The 20,847-nt window shown below is 44.6% G+C and overlaps 1 protein-coding gene across 4 annotated transcripts in view; it reads right to left on the bottom strand.

Moving 5' to 3' along the window:
* Window positions 1-20,847, bottom strand: part of LOC109891973 (collagen alpha-1(V) chain) — a 93,445-nt gene that overhangs the window by 10,210 nt on the left and 62,388 nt on the right. For all 4 annotated transcript variants that reach the window (XM_031827508.1, XM_031827506.1, XM_031827509.1 and 1 more), the window contains 32 exons: window positions 20,565-20,609; window positions 20,054-20,107; window positions 19,206-19,250; window positions 18,901-18,954; window positions 18,374-18,481; window positions 18,031-18,084; window positions 17,643-17,696; window positions 17,420-17,464; window positions 15,718-15,771; window positions 15,376-15,420; window positions 15,026-15,079; window positions 13,619-13,672; window positions 13,199-13,252; window positions 12,976-13,083; window positions 11,678-11,767; window positions 11,275-11,328; window positions 10,936-11,043; window positions 10,551-10,658; window positions 10,023-10,076; window positions 8,252-8,305; window positions 8,059-8,166; window positions 7,824-7,877; window positions 5,888-5,941; window positions 4,545-4,652; window positions 1,940-2,047; window positions 1,810-1,863; window positions 1,622-1,675; window positions 1,307-1,360; window positions 992-1,045; window positions 741-848; window positions 422-475; window positions 29-244 (listed from right to left, as the gene is read on the bottom strand). In XM_031827508.1, the coding sequence (XP_031683368.1) occupies window positions 29-244; window positions 422-475; window positions 741-848; window positions 992-1,045; window positions 1,307-1,360; window positions 1,622-1,675; window positions 1,810-1,863; window positions 1,940-2,047; window positions 4,545-4,652; window positions 5,888-5,941; window positions 7,824-7,877; window positions 8,059-8,166; window positions 8,252-8,305; window positions 10,023-10,076; window positions 10,551-10,658; window positions 10,936-11,043; window positions 11,275-11,328; window positions 11,678-11,767; window positions 12,976-13,083; window positions 13,199-13,252; window positions 13,619-13,672; window positions 15,026-15,079; window positions 15,376-15,420; window positions 15,718-15,771; window positions 17,420-17,464; window positions 17,643-17,696; window positions 18,031-18,084; window positions 18,374-18,481; window positions 18,901-18,954; window positions 19,206-19,250; window positions 20,054-20,107; window positions 20,565-20,609 (2,322 nt within the window). The remainder of the gene's footprint in view (window positions 1-28; window positions 245-421; window positions 476-740; window positions 849-991; window positions 1,046-1,306; window positions 1,361-1,621; window positions 1,676-1,809; window positions 1,864-1,939; window positions 2,048-4,544; window positions 4,653-5,887; window positions 5,942-7,823; window positions 7,878-8,058; window positions 8,167-8,251; window positions 8,306-10,022; window positions 10,077-10,550; window positions 10,659-10,935; window positions 11,044-11,274; window positions 11,329-11,677; window positions 11,768-12,975; window positions 13,084-13,198; window positions 13,253-13,618; window positions 13,673-15,025; window positions 15,080-15,375; window positions 15,421-15,717; window positions 15,772-17,419; window positions 17,465-17,642; window positions 17,697-18,030; window positions 18,085-18,373; window positions 18,482-18,900; window positions 18,955-19,205; window positions 19,251-20,053; window positions 20,108-20,564; window positions 20,610-20,847) is intronic.

The following is a 20,847-nucleotide window of genomic DNA, read 5'->3' on the forward strand; positions in this document are numbered from 1 at the left end:
GGGGGACTGAGGAGGAGGGGGCACTTACAGAAAGTCCCGGGGGCCCTGGGGGGCCGGTGGGGCCAGGGAGGCCACCCTTACCCCCGTCTCCTTTGGTTCCTTGTGTGCCCTGATTTCCGGGCAGGCCTCTGTCTCCCTTCTCTCCCAGCTCTCCTGGAGGTCCGATCAGACCGATCAGACCATCGTGACCTTTATCTCCCTTCCTGCCCAGGTCTCCTTTCAAACCTGGCAGTCCTGGGGGTCCCTGGTAACAACACAGGATCACATTTACACTACATGGTTACACATGGGTGAAAAAATATAATGGACATATCACTGGAATTGACCCTATCAAGGCTACCTACCATATGTTATGTGGAAGAGAGGCAATAACAGTACAGTAGGTTGACATATGAACATGTAATATGCATGGAGATCTTACCATGGGTCCAGGGGGTCCCGTCTGGCCTGGGGGGCCGTTTAACCCTTGCTCACCCTGCAAATGAAAACACAAATAGGGGTTAATCAATTAGTGAAGGGCTCCAGCATTGACTGGGGTTACTGAAGGTCATACGACATGTCCCCAAGCCTTGTTGCTGGTTGTACTGAGATGCACCATGCATGTTGATAGTAAACCAATGACAGTTTATACTAAACTAATTAGGGAGACATGATGAGGGGAGCAGCAGAGCCACAGGCTACAGTAGAGGGAGATGTCTGTTTGAGTTAGAGTAAGGAGAGGAGAGGAGAGAGGGACTCACCCCGGGGCCTGGGATCCCTCGGAGGCCCTCTGGGCCAGGCTTCCCTGAATGTCCCTGGGGCCCCACTGGCCCTTTCTTCCCCACCAGACCCTCAACCCCATTGGTCCCCTAAAGGAATGAGAGAGAGGAACAGAGTGACAGGGTGGTGAGTAAAACTGACATGTGTGGTGTACAATGCAGTAGCCTTTTCTTTTGGGGGAATTATTTTCTTCATATTTCATTAATGAGTTGAATGTTCCAAACATCCTTACCTTTGCTCCCTTCATTCCTTGTTTCCCTTCTTTTCCAGCAGCTCCCAAGTGGCCCTAGAGAGAGAGCGAGAGAGAGAGAGAGAGAGAGAGAGAGCGAGAGAGAGAGAGGTGGGGGAACGTGAGGACAGAGTTTCAGCTGCTGGGGACAATACCCGAGTGAGTGCTTAAAAGCCTTACACTGCTTTTGTTCCCCTAAAACGGATAGAGGTCAATAAAATCCCTGAAGATATGAGTCTGTAGAAATATACAACAATAAAGGCATGCACGCAAGCCCCACAAACACACTCTCTCTCTCTCACACACATCAACACTCACCCTTCTCCCGGGGGGCCCTGAAGGGCCCGGTTCTCCAGAGGCTCCTGGGGGTCCCTGAGGACAGCAGAACAAAGGGTCAGAGTTGAAACACAACCACACACAGTCTAAAAGACACAGGGAAGAAACCCCAGCATATCCATGAATAAGTCAAGCCTCTCTGTATGTGACAAAGTACAAAGGCGATACTATATCTTTGGTATGCATGCACTTTATGTATGTGATACTGTTGAATGAGCGCAGAGAACATACACAGTTACACATGTTTATGCTGTTCGTATGAATTCCTGTGTGATGTAAATGCTGTACTGTACTTACGGCTTTCCCAGGATCACCGTTGTCTCCCTTTGCTCCCGGTCCACCATCAACTCCCTGTTCCAACCGGAAACACACATTTAGAGGAGGAACAGAAGAATCAGTCATCTACTGCTGTCAACATTTGAAATGCAATTCAAAAACAGTACAAGGGGTTTTGTATTACTTGGTTCTACAGGTGCTGTACTCACATTGATCCCTGCTTCTCCAGGGGGTCCAGAATCTCCCGGGAATCCAATGGGCCCCTACAGAGGAGTGGTCATGAGTGGCCTAAAGGACTAGTGACTAGCAGATAAGTGGCCTAAATAGAGATCTACTCACAGGGTTTCCTTTAGGTCCGTCCTCCCCTGGCGTGCCTCTGACTCCTGCAGGTCCTGCTGCTCCGGAGGGGCCAGAGTCACCCTTCTCCCCCAGCTCCCCTTTACCACCCTGGGGACACCATACAATCATACAATTAGTGGTTGAGACAGAGAGAGAGAGACAGAGAGAGAGACAGAAAGAGAGAGAGAGAGAGAGAGAGAGAGAGAGAGAGAGAGAGAGAGAGAGAGAGAGAGGGGGAGAGAGAGAGAGACAGAAAGAGACAGAAAGAGACAGAGACAGAGAGAGAAAGAGACAGAGAGAGAGACAGAGAGAGAGAGAGAGAGACAGAGAGAGAGAGAGAGAGAGAGACAGAGAGAGAGAGAGAGAGATATCCTATATCCCCCCACTAGAATCCCATTACTTTAATGAAGACAGCTTCTCCATCCTGGAGGGGGAAATCAATCATTTCCAGGCCCAGGGACATGTACTAGTCTGTGGCGACCTAAATGCCAGAACCGGACAAGAACCTGACACCCTCAGCACACAGGGGGACAAACACCTGCCTGCAGGTGACAGCATTCCATCCCACATATGCCCCGCTAGGCACAACTATGACAACATAACAAACAAAAACGGGTCACAACTCCTGCAGCTCTGTCGCACGCTGGGTATGTACATAGTCAATGGAAGGCTTAGAGGAGACTCCTATGGTAGGTACACCTATAGCTCTGTCGCACGCTGGGTATGTACATAGTCAATGGTAGGCTTAGAGGGGACTCCTATGGTAGGTACACCTATAGCTCTGTCGCACGCTGGGTATGTACATAGTCAATGGAAGGCTTAGAGGAGACTCCTATGGTAGGTACACCTATAGCTCATCTCTTGGCAGTAGTACTGTAGACTACTTTATCACTGACCTCAACCCAGAGTCCCTCAGAGCGTTCACAGTCAGCCCCCATCAGACCACAGCAAAATCACAGTCTACTTGAACAGAGCAATACTCAATCATGAAGCATCAAAGCCAAAGGACCTGAGTAATATTAAGAAATACTATAGATGAAAGGAATGCCGTTTGGAAACCTACCAAAAAACAATTAGGCAACAACAAATTCAATCCCTTTTAGACAATTTCCTGGGTAAAACGTTCCACTGTAATAATGAAGGTGTAAACTTGGCAGTTGAAAATCTTAACAGTATATTTGACCTCTCAGCTTCCCTATCAATACCAATTAGGATCTGGCAAAAAATACTTGAATCAGTCATAGAGCCCATTGCCCTTTATGGTTGTGAGGTCTGGGGTCCGCTCACCAACCAAGACTTCACAAAATGGGACAAACACCAAATTGAGACTCTGCATGCAGAATTCTGCAAAAATATCCTCTGTGTACAACGTAGAACACCAAATAATGCATGCAGAGCAGAATTAGGCCGATACCCACTAATGATCAAAATCCAGAAAAGAGCCATTAAATTCTACAATCACCTAAAAGGAAGCGATTCCCAAACCTTCCATAACAAAGCCATCACCTACAGAGAGATGAACCTGGAGAAGAGTTCCCTAAGCAAGATGGTCCTGGGGCTCTGTTCACAAATACAAACACACCCCACAGAGCCCCGGGACAGCAGCGCAATTAGACCCAATCAAATCATGAGAAAACAAAAAGATAATTACTTGACACATTGGAAAGAATTAACAAAAAAACAGAGCAAACTAGAATGCAATTTGGCCCTAAACAGAGAGTACACAGTGGCAGAATACCTGACCTAAACTTAAGGAAATCTTTGACTATGTACAGACAGTGAGCATAGCCTTGCCATTGAGAAAGGCCGCCGTAGGCAGACATGGCTCTCAAGAGAAGACAGTCTATGTGCTCACTGCCCACAAAATGAGGTGGAAACTGAGCTGCACTTCCTAACCTCCTGTCCAATGTATGACCATATTAGAGACACATATTTCCCCCAGATTACACAGATCCACAAAGAATTCGAAAACAAACCCAATTTTGATAAACTCCCATATCTACTGGGTGAAATACCACAGTGTGCCATCACAGCAGCAATATTTGTGACCTGTTGCCACAAGAAAAGGGCAACCAATGAAGAACAAACACCATTGTATTTACAACCTATATTTATGCTTATTTATTTTCCCTTGTGTACCCTTAACCCTTTGTACATTGTTGCAACACTGTATATATACGTAATATGACATTTGTAATGTCTTTATTGTTTTGAAACTTCTGTCTGTGTAATGTTTACTGATAATTTGTATTGTTTATTTCACTTTTGTATATTATCTACCTCACTTGCTTTGGCAATGTTAACACATGTTTCCCATGCCAATAAAGCCTATTGAATTGAATTGAATTGAATTGAGAGAGAGAGAGGTAGAGAGAGAGACAGAGAGAGAGAGACAGAAAAAGACAGAGACAGAGAGAGAGATATAGAGAGAGAGTCAGAGACAGAGACACAAAGAGAGAGAGAGAGAGAGAGAGAGAGAGAGGGGGGGGGGGGGGGGAGAGAGAGACAGAGACAGACAGAGAGAGAGAGTCAGAGACAGAGACACAAAGAGAGAGAGAGAGAGAGAGAGAGAGAGAGGGAGGGAGAGAGAGAGAGAATGACTTACAGCGGCACCAGTGTCTCCAACTGGTCCCGGGTCCCCAGCCTCTCCATCCTCCCCCTTCTCTCCAACGATCCCAGGCTGGCCCACTCCACCAGGCTGGCCAGCAGTGCCCTGTTACAACACAACAGAACCACTTGAACCAACACACTGACAGGAGGACTGAAATAATAAATATTTCATCTACAGGTTTCTTGTGTTGAGGTTGTTTTGTGTGTCTGCTGTTCTCTGTCAGGGTGCTGAGACAGCAGCTGCACCATCATCACTTGGAGAAAATATTGACTGTTGTCTGTGTGTGTGAGTCTCCTCACACGATGCGATCTGAGTAACAGAGTGTGGAGTCAGTCTCTCTGTATCTCTGTGTCGGTGTGTGTCATTGTGGAAGTGTCTGCTGGCTGTCGCGACAGAAAAACAGTGAAGGCATCTCTCACTTTGGTAGAGTGCACAAATTGGAACGTGTGAGTGAGTGGAAGACTCTCCTGCCTGCAGTGCAAGCCAGCACTTCTATTTCCCACAGACTCAAAGCTTCTCTTTATCCATTTCTCTCTCACAACATCACCTGCATCAATCCATTTATGGTACGCTCCATCTCTACACCCTTCTTTTTCCATGGCACCATATGAATCCGACTTGGGTTCAAATGGTATTCAACATCTTTCAAATGGTGCCTGATTGAGCTTGGATAGAAAACTAGAACCAATGGGATAGTCCCAAAAGTACAAACCATCTAGCACTCCAGGCAAATGCTCAAATAAAGTATGTGGTCTATCAAATTATAATTTGTACCCAGGTCTGATGTGAGGATCTGAATCCGTACCACTGAATCCATACAAGCATTTCACTACACCCACAATAACATCTGCTAAATACGTCTATGTGACCAATACAATTTGATTTGACTTGATTTTTGACTATGTGTGTGTGTGGCGTGGCTTCTTCCCATCTCTCTCTCTCGTGAATAATTGATTGGTGTGAGATGTTGAGAGGTTGGCCATTACTAGAGGTAAATATAACTTCCTCTCAGGGATGATTGTCTAATACTCCTTAATGATTTATAGAGCGGTAAATATAACTCCCTCTGAAGGATTACATTCTAATACCACTTAATAATTCACAGCTCCAAACCGGCAGAGGGTCTGGGAGAGGGAGAGGGGTAGAGGGTAGAGAAGTGTGTGTGCCGTGTGTGAAGCAACAACCCTATTGGTGGGTGTGTTCTGATAGTCGGTAGTGTAGATTTGAGTAGAAGTAAGAGCTGCGCAAAATTGTATACCGTCTTGCAACATAAACCAATCCAATACTGAAGCAAACCCAGTGCATAGAAGGATGGTCAGATAAGGTCAGAAATATACCTCTCCACCGATGGACCCCTGGGGGCCTCTGGGGCCATGTTGTCCTGGAGGGCCCTGAGGAGAAAATAAATCATTAGCCATTGGCTTGAAACAGTACACACGTGCACAGGTACACGCAGACGCACACGCAGACACAAACACACACACACACCTCTATCCCAAAGGAAGTAGATTGTGTGACCCACCAGGCAGCTCCTCCCTGGGTACAGTGACTGTGCATGCTAGTCATTCAGTGAGGGCCTGGTGGCTGAGGGCCTGGTGGCTGAGGGCCTGGTGGCTGGTGCAACATATCCCCAGAACATAACCAGTCTCTATGATCATTACCTCACTGACATGATGCAGACACCACGAGGACAAGCCATTACCCTCAATGACACACGGAAAGGTACTCTCTCTTTCCTTCTCCCTCTCTCTCTTCCTGTCTTTCACCCCCTCTTTCTGTACAGTATCTCCCTCTCTTTCTCTCCCTTTATCTCTCTCTCCCTCCCTCTATCGACTCCTTCTCTCTCTCTATAATGAGGAACCTCTAGTTCTCTACAAGAACACATTATCAGGCTACAGGGGAAATGAGAGCGCTCTAGCCAGTCAGTGTGATGGGATTCCACCCCTCTGTGCACCTCAACATGGACAACAAGCTATTCATCCTAACTGCACTGACTGCTCCCTTCCAGCCCAGAGTTAATGGTTAGCTGTGCTTCACAAACGCTGAAATCCCAACACAGTGAGAGACTGTACACACAGCACTAAGACAGACAGACATACTCCAGACACTACTACATCCACTACAGTAAGCACATATCCTATAATCCTGCTACTGGGGAGCTACGCGGGCATTAGAAGCTGCAATCCTGTGAACCACAGCATTCACATGGATGAGGCTTTCCCAGTGAGATCTCTTTCCTCCTTGCCCTGTCTCTCTCACATCCCTCTCCCCATCCCCCCATATCGTTCCTTCCCTCTCATACTCTCTCTCTTCTCCCTCTTTTGTTTTTTGTTTCCGTTTTGACGCCTCCTTCCCCTCTCCCTAATCAGGCTGTGTGCTGTGAGTGTGCTGTGGCGCTAGCTGTGTGTGTAGAATCTTATTTAGCATGTGTTCACGGTCTGTGGCATTCTGAAATGACTGTCACAATAGTAGGAAGATGCTCATTAGACAGGCCCGGCTCAAGCTAATCTGATTAGAAGCTGTCACGCTGCCGTCTTCAACCTCAAACCACCGCCCTCTCTTTCTCTGACTCTCTCTCCCTCCTTCACTCAACTGACTGACTGACTGATTCTCTCCCTCCTTCACTTGACTGACTGACTGATTCTCTCCCTCCTTCACTGGACTGACTGACTCTCTCTCCCTCCTTCACTCAACTGACTGACTGACTGATTCTCTCCCTCCTTCACTCGACTGACTGACTGATTCTCTCCCTCCTTCACTGGACTGACTGACTCTCTCTCCCTCCTTCACTCGACTCAGTGACTGATTCTCTCCCTCCTTCACTCGACTGACTGACTCTCTCTCTCTCCCTCCTTCACTCGACTGACGGACTGATTCTCTCCCTCCTTCACTGGACTGACTGACTCTCTCTCTCCCTCCTTCACTCGACTGACTGACTGATTCTCTCCCTCCTTCACTCGACTGACTGACTCTCTCTCTCCCTCCTTCACTCGACTGACTGACTGATTCTCTCCCTCCTTCACTCGACTGACTGACTCTCTCTCTCCCTCCTTCACTGGACTGGCTGACTCTCTCTCCCTCCTTCACTGGACTGACTGACTGTCAGACACTGCCTCCAAGAAGGGTTTTACTTTAGTTAGGCTTTATACCACAATGAAGATGAGAGACATGCTTAAGGAATGACCTTTGGTGGGAGAGTACAGTGAGGCTGCCAGGTCAACAATAGGATATAGGGAAAATATGTCATTGTCCAATGGTATGTCCAGTACTCACCATCGTGCCCACGTGTCCACTGTCTCCCTTCTCTCCTGGGAGTCCTGGCATGCCCTGTAAAGACAGAGTATGGTTAGAGGTGCAGTAGTAGGTGCTGTTGATGAGAGATTATACAGTCCACCTGTCAGCTATATGCTGGAGTAGAGAGATGGATGGTACAGTCCACCTGTCAGCTATATGCTGGAGTAGAGAGATGGATGGTACAGTCCAACAGAGGGGTGTCTCGTCTCCTCACCTGTAGTCCAGTGGGTCCTGTGGCCCCCTTGTGGCCTCTCGCTCCCTCGTCTCCCTTCGGGCCGTACATCCCCTGCTGGCCCCTCGGCCCCGGCTCCCCGTCCACACCCTGAAACACACACAGAGGTCAGTGCTGTACACACATACAGTACACACAAACACACAATAAAGACAGATACATTGAATAGACGTACCGGTAACCCCGGATGGCCGACAGGTCCCTGGATTCCAATAGGTCCTGAAGGGCCCTGGAGAAGAGACCGAGAAACAGAGATGCTGTTGACAGTATACTGCATATCAATCATACACTGCAGGAAAACACTGCTGTGTCGGGAGCTCAAAAAACACAACTACTGTGAAATTGCAGCTGTTGATGGTAGCTGTTTGTGATTGCTTGGCTTCTGAAAGTGTTAGACAGTATTTTGAATAGTTTGATAGAGCTGCCAGGGCTAGGATAAGATGTAGTGCATGAAGATGCACAGTGCATGCTAACTAGACCATGAAGAAAGGCTTATAATGCCTAAAGCTGAGTATAAAAGCTCACATACATTAATATACTGTACAGTTAATTATAACTGCACATAATTACCTCAACGCTCAATTATAAACCCTTTCTCATTTATTGAGTCATTCATTTGAATTATCCTAGTGATAGCAGCTGGTGACAGGAGGATACTGGCCGGTGCTTAATACTGTGATTGGTGATGGCATATCCTGTCAGGTGTGTAATACTTTGACTGGTGATGTCATATCCTGTCAGGTGTGTATGCCGCATTCAAAACAACTGGGAACTGGGAAACCTCTGATTTCAGTGCGTTCAAGACAACTGGGAACTCTGGGAAAGAACTAGCTCTGACTGGGAGAAATCATTTTGAACGGTCATCCAAGTCGTATTTCCAAGTCTGAAACTTTATGACCTGTGAGGCTTATTTGATCGAATAGAAGTTTCGTAATGTTTAGGCTGTTACAAATGTACTGATATAAGTGGATGCATTTGGCATTTCGGCAACTTTGAGAAAAACAACTTAGTTGTGGCTGTTGTTCACACTCGTATCTGCCCTCTCATTGGCTAGAATGGTCCCACCTGATATCGCCTTCCTTCAATCATTGAGGACGTATTGTTAGAGTGGTCACTCGGTTATATTGTTAATATTGGTAGTACTGTGGCTGGTGATGTCATATCCTGTCAGGTGTGTAGTACTATGGTTTGTGATGTCATATCCTGCCAGGTGAGTAGTACCAGAGATACTGGATATAACGATGAGATGCTTGTGTCTTCGCTCTAACAATGGGATTCGTTGTCCCCAGAGCGGAACGACGGGCTGTCAAGCTCCCAACTATTCCTCTCTTTGGATTGGTGGATACATCTTGTTAACTGAATACTTGTTTGAAACTGAGGTTTGGGATGTGGAACTGGAGACAAGTGGGAGTGGAGTTGCTGGGTGGGGGATAGAATGATGGTCAAAGATAAAAGTCAAAAATAAAGCTAGTTTGACTTGGTGGGAGATCTGCCGACGTGCCCTTGGGCGGGGCCCTGGTTTCTCCTGTGGGTCACTCTAGACGGGAGATGGTTAGATGACTGAATGTAATGTAAATGTTGAGCGGCTTCACTGCAGGTAGATTTTATGATTTAATATTCAATAAATATTACATTTTAAAAAGTGCATCACACTTATAACAACACACTTGTAACAACCTAAGCATTATGAAACTTCTATTAGATCAAATAAATCTCATGTATCAAAATAGCAATTTATCTTTCATTGCCCCCCACACAAAAACTCTTCACCTACTTAATAATTAAGGATCTGCTGAACATGGGCAGTTTTGTGTCAGAAATAGGATCTTCCCCTCCCTCTCTCTGGTAGTACTGTGTCTGGTGATATCCTGTCAGGTGTGTAATACTGTGGCTTGTAAGGCTGAAAGAGAGTGTTGTGGTTGAAATCTCTCCAGATGAAGACTCACAGATTCTCCTTTGTCTCCTTTACTGCCCTTCTGGCCTGGTCCTCCTGTCTCGCCCTGTAGACAACACACACACACACACACACACACACACAAACACACACACACACACACACACACACACACACACACACACACACACACACACACACACACACACACACACACACACACACACACACACACAAACACACACACACACACACACACACACACACACACACACACACACACACACACACACACACACACACACACACACACATACACACACACACACACACACACACACACACACGTTGCAGAGATATAGAGACACACACAGCAACCCATACACCTCCCACCCACACAACATCAAGGCGAGTAGGTGAGTGGACTCCATGGCTAATAAGGACAATAGATCAATTGACTAGCAATAAAACACCCCAACAGTGCTTCAGGCCTTGAGGGCCAGTAGTTGGATTCTCCTAAGTTGTCCCTCTACAGTGGTATGGTACCTACTGTGCTGTAACTGTGTACAGGTGTAAGTACCTTGTCTCCGTCCTCTCCTGGAGGCCCAGCGGGGCCAGCAGCCCCGGGCAGCCCCACAGGCCCCAGCGCCCCGTCCTGTCCAGCCGGCCCGATGGGCCCCTTCTCTCCCTGGGGAACAAATGGATGATGAACCACCGCCACTATTCTAGTCTCATATTGCACCATGACATATTGATTAATAGATAACACAGAGAGAGTGGAACATGCACACACACACACACACACCCGCGCGTAAACATTGATTATTACACATATAGTACAGAGGAACCCACACATGCTGTTTATTTCTCAGTAATGAGCAGTGATGTACATATGTCCATTTAGAAATAGACACTAGCGTTGCGTAAGAAAAAAAACGAATAAGGAAATGATCAAAGGTTCTTACTGGCTCGCCCTTTTCTCCCATTGGTCCTCCAGGGCCGACCCCACCAGAGCGTCCGGGCTGACCAATAGCACCAGCCGCTCCAGAAGGCCCTTTCTCCCCAGTGGCACCCTGGGTAATGACACGACGGGGGAACAGAGAGGTAAGAGGACAACGTCACATGATTCACTCTTTCATTTAGTACACTGGTTATGATCTCCATGGTAACAGCCTCCCACTCTACATGTCCTTGTTGGCTATAGACCACATACGGACCAGGATGGGGGATGGAGGTGGAGATTAGGGGTGTAGCATGGGGAAAATGGGAATGAAACAATTGTTACATGATGAAATCCAATTTACCACTGCTCCTGACAGACCGGTGGGTCCTTCTCCTCCTTTCAGTCCAGCAGAGCCCTAGAGAGAGGCAAGCATACAGAGGTGAACCAATCAGAGCCTTCATCACAGGAATTCCAACTAATCAGTTTCCATCCCACTGTCAGAGTATACAGTTATCAGATGGTCCACCATCAGTTAATTCAAGTAAAAGACTTAGGGTCAGTTTCCCAGACCCAGATGAAGCCCACTCTTGGACTAAAAAGCAGCATGGTCAATGGAGAATTTCCATTAAAAAGCCAGGAAACTGGCCTTCAGTGATTTTCACATATAACACTGGGTGCTATACAACACAGTAGTACTTTACATCAGTGTAGAATGTAAAATGTCAGTAAGATGAAGGTCAGGAGATGTGAGGTGGGTGTGTTACCATGGCTCCAGGGCTGCCCCTGCTCCCTCTGAAGCCTCGGAGCCCAGCAGGGCCACTCTTTCCTGGAGCTCCAGACGGACCCGCGTCTCCCTGGAAACCAAAACAGACAGACAGACAGACAGACAGACAGACAGACAGGCAGGCAGACAGACAGACAGACAGACAGGCAGGCAGGCAGGCAGGCAGGCAGGCAGGCAGGCAGGCAGACAGACAGACAGACAGACAGACAGACAGACAGACAGACAGACAGACAGACAGACAGACAGACAGACAGACAGACAGACAGACAGACAGACAGACAGACAGACAGACAGACAGACAGACATGGAGGATTAGGTCTGAGTCTACCAGTGAGCTGACAACAGGCCTCTTTTTATTTTTTTAAGGGGTTGATCAGCTTTAATATTGCGGACAGATTGTTGCTTCCATCAATGTAATTGTCTGCATCATTTCCAATTCCCCATATATTTTGGGGGTAAATATATATATCCCTATACAAACATACATACACATACATACCCATATATATACACTATCGTTCAAAGGGTTGGGGTCACTTAGAAATGTCCTTGTTTTTGAAAAAAATGTAATAATGTCCATTAATATAACATCAAATTGATCAGAAATACCGTTTAGACATGGTTAATGTCTAGACATGGTTAATGTTGTAAATGACTATTGTAGCTGGAAACGGCAGATTCATATATGCACAAAAATACACATACATACTGTATATGCATACATACATATACACACTTTTTTTTAGAATATACCTTTGTTATTCCCCGCAAACCCTACCACCCCTCCCCTGATTGGAGTAAACTAATAAACAATAACAATTAGTCTTCTACTTCCAGCTTATACACATTTTACAGACACAATCTATTTTACAATAGTTATATTTTGTTTGTTTTTAGTACTTCCTCTATTTCTGATCCAGTTTGATTTCTATTTGTAACCTGCTATTTCACAGCAGGCCTCTTATGAGGTGATAAATCACAGAGACCAGTGCAACAGCCACATCAACTGAGAGGAACATCCATATTTTATGAGCAGTAATGTACGGAGCACAGTGAGGTATGGAATGAGGAATTTTTTTCTCCCCTTTATCAGTTTGGAAATGTGTGGGAAGGATAAATCCCTTGAGGTGAGGTGACATATCTCGTTTCTGAGAGGGTCCTGGAGGAGACATGTATGATCTTCTATAGATTGCTTTTATGATGATAATAATGATAGTGTTGAAGATGATGATGGTGGTGGTGAAGTTAATTCACTGAAGATGAACACAACGGACTCACCTTGGGTCCCTCCTTGCCTGCCGCTCCGGGTAAACCCGTCTCTCCAGGGGGTCCTGGTGACCCAGGGTGTCCTCTGTCGCCATTAGGCCCAGTCTCACCAGATTTACCCTAACGACAACCACAGAGACAAAACAAGACAGGAGTTCTCATTACCTCACAGCTCTCATTTATTGGTTTGATTCTCATTGTGTCACAAAATAACTACAAATGTAGTTCTAATCACCTGTGGTCCGATCACACCCATTGGCCCATGTGGACCAGTCTTGCCTTGGAAGCCCTAAGAGAGGAGAGATGACAAGTGAGGAAATAGCAAGTGAAGCCGTGACCCAAAGCTAAGAGCTGAGAGAGAAAGAGCCAGCCTGACAGAGAGAGAGAGAGAGAGAGAGAGAGAGAGAGAGAGAAAAGGACACAATGAGCAAGAGAAAGAGAAAGAGAGTTATGGATAGGATTAGTAGTCTTCAGTATGTATTCCACTCTAGCACTTCAGTAATTCAGCATCCAAGCCACAGCTCTTGCTTGTTGTTGTGGTGTTCTTCGGGGTCTTGATGAGTGTTGAAATCTATGTCCATATTTGGACAATGGCGAAAAAGTAACTAACAACCACGTAATTCCTGGGTCATCATAGAATCCCAGTTTAACTCACTGGCTCCCCTCGCTGTCCTGGATGACCTGGTAGTCCGTCTTTTCCTGCCGCTCCCTGAAAAATAATTGCACTTTTATTAGCATAGACACACATACACACTAGATAGAGATAAAACAGTACAGACAGACACAACATAAGACTGGAAAGAAAAACAGAGACATGTTAAACAACGCAGGGGCTCCCAAGTGGCTCCTATCACTACAGACCCTGGTTCGTTTCTAGCCTGTATCACAACCGGCCGTGATTGGGATTCCCATAGGGCGGCGCACAATTGGCCCAGCGTCGTCCAGGTTAGGGATTGACAGTAGTCATTGTAAAGAAGAATTTGTTGTTAAAACCTCTTGAAACTAGGCGGCACTATTTTCATTTTTGGAAAAATAATGTTCCCAAAGTAAACGGGCTATTATGTCAGGACAAGATGATAGAATATGCATATAATTAACAGCTTTGGATAGAAAACAGTCTAACGTTTCCAAAACTGTAAAAATATTGTCTGTGAGTCTAACAGAACTTATATTGCAGGCGAAAGCCTGAGAAAAATCTAATCAGGAAGTGACTCATGTTTTGAAAGCTCTGCGTTCCGATGCGTCCCTATTGAGCAGTGAATGGGATATCAACCAGATTCCTTTTTCTACGTATTCCCCAAGGTGTCTACAGCATGTTGACGTAGTTTCATGCCTTTATATTGAAGAATGAGCGTAAACGACTACATTGCGTAAGTGGCCGACTATTTTTCCTCCCGGTCTTACTGAAAATACAGCTGTCCCGGTTGATATATTATCGAATAGATATTTGAAAAACACCTTGAGGATTGATTATAACAACGTTTGCCATGTTTCTGTCGATATTATGGAGCTAATTTGGAATATTTTTCGCCGTTGTCGTGACCGCAATTTCCGGTCGAATTCTCAGCCAAACGTGAAGAACTTACGGAGCTATTTCGGCTAAAAAAATCATCTTTATGGAAAAAAGGAGTCTCGTGAGTGACAACATCCGAAGCTCATCAAAGGTAAACGATTTAATTGAATTGCTTTTCTGATTTTCGTGACCAGGTTGCCTGCTGCTAGCTAGGCATAATGCTATGCTAGGCTATCAATAAACTTACACAAATGCTTGTCTTGCTTTGGCTGTAAAGCATAATTTCAAAATCTGAGATGACAGGGGGATTAACAAAAGGCTAAACTGTGTTTCAATATATTTCAATTGTGATTTCATGAAGATGAATATTTTCTAGTAATATTTTTTGTCCGTTGCGTTATGCTAATTAGTGTCAGTTGATGACAATTCTCCCGGATCCGGGAGCGGTAGTTCCAAGAGTTAACTGACTTGCCTAGTTAAATAAAGGTTAAATAAAAAATGTAAATAAAATACATAAAAGCTGCTTGTCATTTGACACATCACACTTACATTAGGTCCCTTAGGTCCTGCCTCACCATTCCTTCCCTGTGGTCCTTGGGGTCCCTGTACGATCAACCAGACAACACAAAGACTCAATCCAGTTTATCTTTACCAGTAGGTATCATACCCTGTTATGTATCTGTGAAGCATAATGATGCTTTTTCCTATCAGGGTGTATCATTGAAATATTATCACCCTATGCCAGCTATTATTGGATATGGTATATTTGATATGGCATTATTAGACATGGAATTATTAGATATGCTATTATTAGATATGCTATTATTAGATATGCTATTATTAGCTGTGTTATATTATAGCTCAACTCTGGTGTTAATGTGTGTCAGACTGGAGCTTACCTGGTCTCCTGTGGATCCTGGTGGGCCTTCGTGTCCAGAGGTACCCTGATTGGTGGATCATGTAGAAGGTGGAGGATTGGGATAGAGATAAACAGTTATTGAGTCTGTTGGTCTATTCATTCATTTTATGAAAATATATATTTTTAATCATTGTTAATCATTTCGTTGGTGGTCTTTTGAAAGGACTCCTGAAATAACTGATTTCAGTTTCAAACATGTAGCTGCAGATTGTAAGTATTATCTCTTTGCACCAGATGGCATGGCATTCTGTGCTGAACAGTAACACAACAGCGCCTGTTCCTTCTCTCGTTATGAGACAGCTGTGCACTGGCCTAAACCCACCTTGTCTCCTGACTTTCCTGTTGGTCCTCTTGCTCCTCTACCCCCTCTGGCACCCTATGAAAAAAAACAACATCAACATAATCCTTCTTATGACAACAGAACTCATCCATAGGAGAAGGATAAATGACAAGGGGTGAATGAGAGTTCCTATGACGTAAATCAGTGGTCGCCAACTGGTCTGGTTTAATGTAAAAAAAATAACAACGATAAAGCCTCGCGTTCTGTCATGAGAATTTTCAATCCCAATGATAATAACTATCAATCAATAGCTCTGACCAATCCCCGAGATCTGTAAGACCATGGGTTTAATAGTAATTAGTCAAAGACTCAGCTTATGCAAAAAGATAGTACAGTTTATTCAGAGAACATTCCAAAGTCCATTATACAAAGACATCAATATTATAGCTGCGCACATACTTCCACACAAACAGTAGGTATCCTACGCACATACATACACATAAACAGTAGGTGAGTTTTATCCTTCTCCATAGTTCTCACCCCTGTGTATCACTACCTAGCCGACAGTTCCATTCCCCCGAGATTAGGGAAACCTTGAGAAGTCTCAGAGGCCTAGCCAGGTCGGTCCAAACCCAGTTCAATTGATCACGTTTTTTTTCTTCGGCACACACATACAAGTTCAAATCCTAAACTACGCCTTGCTCAGACAGTCTGTGTTTTTCCACTATACAGATAAATTGTTTAATCTAATTCAGACTAAAACTACACACATCATCAGATTAGAATTTTATGATTCTAATAATTTTCATACAATTATAAGGTTTCAGAGCGGAATTATTTAATCATTATCTTTCAACATTTAAATTATTTTATCACGTTCCTATTTCTTAAAATTAGTTTAGTGCTGGTGGTAGGTGCACTTGATTCAGCAGCCCTGGTGCAGGAAAGGCAAAGTGTTTCGATTTTGAACCATGTCTGAAGGTAGAACTCCACCTACCCGGCAGGCCCAGAGAGCAAATCAAGTGCACTAATAGGCCTAGCGCTGGCCAATCAGATCGCTCAAATCACTGTGTCTGCACAGTTTCCTCGCGGCATAGGCTGTCAAAAGAAGCAGCACAGTTGATAATGTGGGATTTCTAAACTTTTAAAACCATGACTAGAGAGCGACTCAACGAATACAGCAAAGGGCTGCTGTTTAAGTTGTTATTCAGGACTTTCAACACGTTTATAAGCCATTAAAAAGCTAACCATCAGATGCAGGCCATGAGTCCAGTAAAATAAATGATTATAAATGATGAAATGATTATGCTCACTCAGCTGTGCCTCACAAGTAATATGACAAATGATCTACTGCCAATGTGATCATATACCTACAATTTAGAAATATCATTTCTAAATAGTCTGAGAAGAACAACATTGGCAGGGCAATTCAAGCATAGTGATAAGATATTGGGCCTATAGCCTACTGCACAAACCTCATTGCTACAGAACTGTTTAATTGGTTAATGTTGCATAGGCTTTTTTTAAAGTCAGGTTTATTTTGTTATCTGAGCGGTAGATCTCGGCTTGCATTTTGACTAAGAAAGTGATCTTGACTCAGAAAAGGTTGATGACGACTGATTGTAAATGAATGGTGTGCAATGTCAGTTGGTGAGAAACCGTGACTCACACCTCACCATAGGCCCAATGCAATAGAGATCAACAGACTTAGATGCTGTAAGACCCGAGGAGAAATCTAACTCACATTAGGACCTCTCTGACCCCCAGTTCCTGCTTGACCAGATGGACCCTGCAGAAGAGAAATCCAGCATTATTACGATCACTTCAGTTGTCTATCAGTGAAAACAGTACAGGCAAGTTCACCAATCTTTGGATGGTTAGAGGAGAATTACAGTAGAGGGTAAAATGCGGTTCAATATGGTTCAATACAGTTCAGTATGGTTCAATACAGGTCCTATGGTTCTCACCCGTCTTCCTTTATCTCCCAGAACCCCGGCAGAACCAGGGAACCCCACAGATCCCTGGAGAACACACACAGAGGTTAACCATCTACAGCCTTACATTAATCATGCATCAACCACAACATTTAATCAACTAATAATTAACCACAGTATCGAATTAAGCTAAATCTAATCCATAAGTCAAACACACTGCCTTAAATACGCCATTAATCAACCTGCTAATGAATTGTTGTCACTAATGAACTATTAATAAAATACCTATTTTTAAATCAGCCATTTATCATGCTTTATTTTTTATTTGACAGCAATGAGCTGAGCCAAAGAAATACACATTTCTTTGTGTTTCTAAGTTTTAACGTAAAACAAATTTTTAAAGCTCTTAATTGGATTTCACCTTGGGCCCCTGTCTTCCTGGGTATCCTGGCAACCCTGGGACACCCAGTTTACCCTGAGGAAGGAGAGACAGAGCGAAAGAGAGACAGAGAGAGAGAGAGATTAACAGAAAAAGAGGAGTGGAATCATTATGGTTGACTTGGCAACATTGCCAAAAACAAAGTGCATAATGTATGCAAATACTGTATGACATGGTTTAGCAGGGTGTTCATGTGATTACATGTACTGTAGCCGACACACTGAACACGCATATATCCATACATCTGCATAATCCCAATAACTCATACATATTGCATAACCAGACACATACAGTATATGTTACTAGTGAAATAATGTTCCTGTACCTTCTCTCCAGCTATGCCAGCACCTCCAACCTCTCCTAGGGGTCCCGACTGGCCCTTAGGTCCCTCTGGCCCATCCTCTCCATGACCTCCGGTGACCCCATTCTCACCCTACACTCGCACACACACACAGAGATAGAGAGAGAGAGAGAGAGAGAGAAAGAGACAGAGAAAGAGAGAGAGAAAGAGAGAGAGAGAGAGCGAGAGAGGGAGAGAGGGAGAGTGGAAGAGAGAGAGAGACAGAGACAAAAAGAGAGAGCGATAGAGAGAGACAGAGAGAGAGACAGAGAGAGAGATAGGGAGAGCGAGAGGGACAGAGAGAGAGAGAAAGAGAGAAAGAGAGAGAGAGAGAGAGAGAGAGAGAGAGAGAGAGAGATGGATGGATAGAAAGAAAGAGAAGACAGAAGACAGAAAAGCAGGTCAGACTAACTGAGATCTCATCTCATTCTACATAAAATACCTTATTTGTTCATAATGAGAGACAGCTCTGATCTGAAGCGTGTGTTAGTCTGGCGTGGGTACACTCTCACCCCGTCTCCCTTGAGGCCCATGTCACCTTTGAACCCGGGGAAGCCATCTTCACCCTGCAATGTGAAGAGGAGAAGAAGACAGTGATTTCAAATGATTCATGGTGATTCATGAATCACAGTACCGAGATCTGGCAGGTGTCTGATCTATTAGATCTCTATGGGGGATGTCATAATAAACCATGAAGTAGAAATGAGATGCCTTTACAGTATCTGACAGTGAGACAACTGGTACTTTGACTGTGAGTAATCACACCTATTCTTCTAGTTTTACAGCACAATTACTGTGAAAATTACTCTTTTCTCACCTTTTCTCCTTTACTCCCCTTCAGACCTCTCACTCCATCAGCTCCCTGTGAAACAGACATTCAAATACAAATAGAATCAGAACAGGCCACAATATCACTGATAATCACCATTCAAGACGATACTGTACTACAGTACCGTATTCAGAAGTAAATAAAAGTACTATCAACAGCATGCATGGGCTGTCACTAAACCATGTTTTTATTGTATTTTACTGCCACAACTATTGTAAGAAACACCGTGATTTGACAATGGAGAAGGACTTATGAATGACTATTGATTTGCTCTTAACCTGTCATTGCCCTGCTATTGACCAGTTATTGACCATCTATTAACGATTGCAGACGAAGTCAGCTTGCGCCTTAACAACAGTGACCTAGAGGTGGAATACTGGTGGTGTGAATATTACTTTGAGTGAGCAAGCAGCCATGATGCAACACCCCAACCTATCCTCGCAAGATACAATTTGAATTCCATGTGCATACGCTAAATTCACACACACGCATATACACGATTACACACACACACACACACACACCCACACGCTCACACACACAAAACACCCATGCCCACCATCCCACCCCCCACACACATAAACACCTTCCTCTCTTATCCAACATTGTAATTTCTACTGTCCATCAAACGTTATTCCCACTGTCATTAGATCTCCTTCGGGGGAATACACCTGCTCTCTCTGAACCTGTCAACTGTCAATCACACACTCACACACACTCCACAACATGTCCATCACAGGTAGAGAGATTGAAATGTCTGAGGGAATGGCTATCTCTCTCACCATTGTACCTTTGAGGACATTTCAACCGTGACCATTACATAGCATCTGACTCACCTTGACACCGCGAGTCCCTGGATAACCAACAGGCCCTTGGGTTCCAGGCAAACCCTGTACGACAAAACAACATCAGGATTCATCTGTCTGAAGAGCACTATCAATTATACAGATGCTAGTGAGCAATTGTGTTGGGCTAATGGAGTCAAATCACACAATGGCAATGAGTGCTTTTGACTGGACAATGACGATGAGTGTACTTTATGATCAATACCATACCGCTGATGAGCGGAGTGGATTGATGTGACTGCGCAATGACGATGACATTGTGAAAATACAATGTTGAAAAGGATGAGTCAACGGGAGTGAGCGTACAATGATGATGATGATGACAGTGAGCTAACGTGGACAAACATGATTGGAGTGGAAGGGAGTGTCCGATGGCAACGCATTAAACGAATGTGAGTTGAGAATTGTGATGAGTGAACGTGATTGGATAATATGGACGTTTATATGACAGCACAGTGGCATAATGACCCAGGCAGGTCTAACGGGCTGTACTGTAACTCACATTGAGCCCCTTCTCTCCTGGAGGGCCTTCTCTTCCTGGATGGCCCTGCACACATTGAACAGACATAGCATATTAGAAGTCTTATTGTAAGACATTATAAAGGCTCACACGTGTTTATAACAAGTAATACAGCATTGTACCATCCGGTGGTACCTTACTATTATAACTATCCACAGATCTCCAAGTCTGTTTTTAGAACCAATCAATGGAGCTTGATGGACAATGCAAAGCAAAGGGAATACAGCACAACGTATAGGGGGACTTGGAGGGTGCAAAGCAAAGG

Source organism: Oncorhynchus kisutch, linkage group LG6, assembly GCF_002021735.2.
Source record: "Oncorhynchus kisutch isolate 150728-3 linkage group LG6, Okis_V2, whole genome shotgun sequence".
Classification (NCBI taxonomy): domain Eukaryota; kingdom Metazoa; phylum Chordata; class Actinopteri; order Salmoniformes; family Salmonidae; genus Oncorhynchus; species Oncorhynchus kisutch.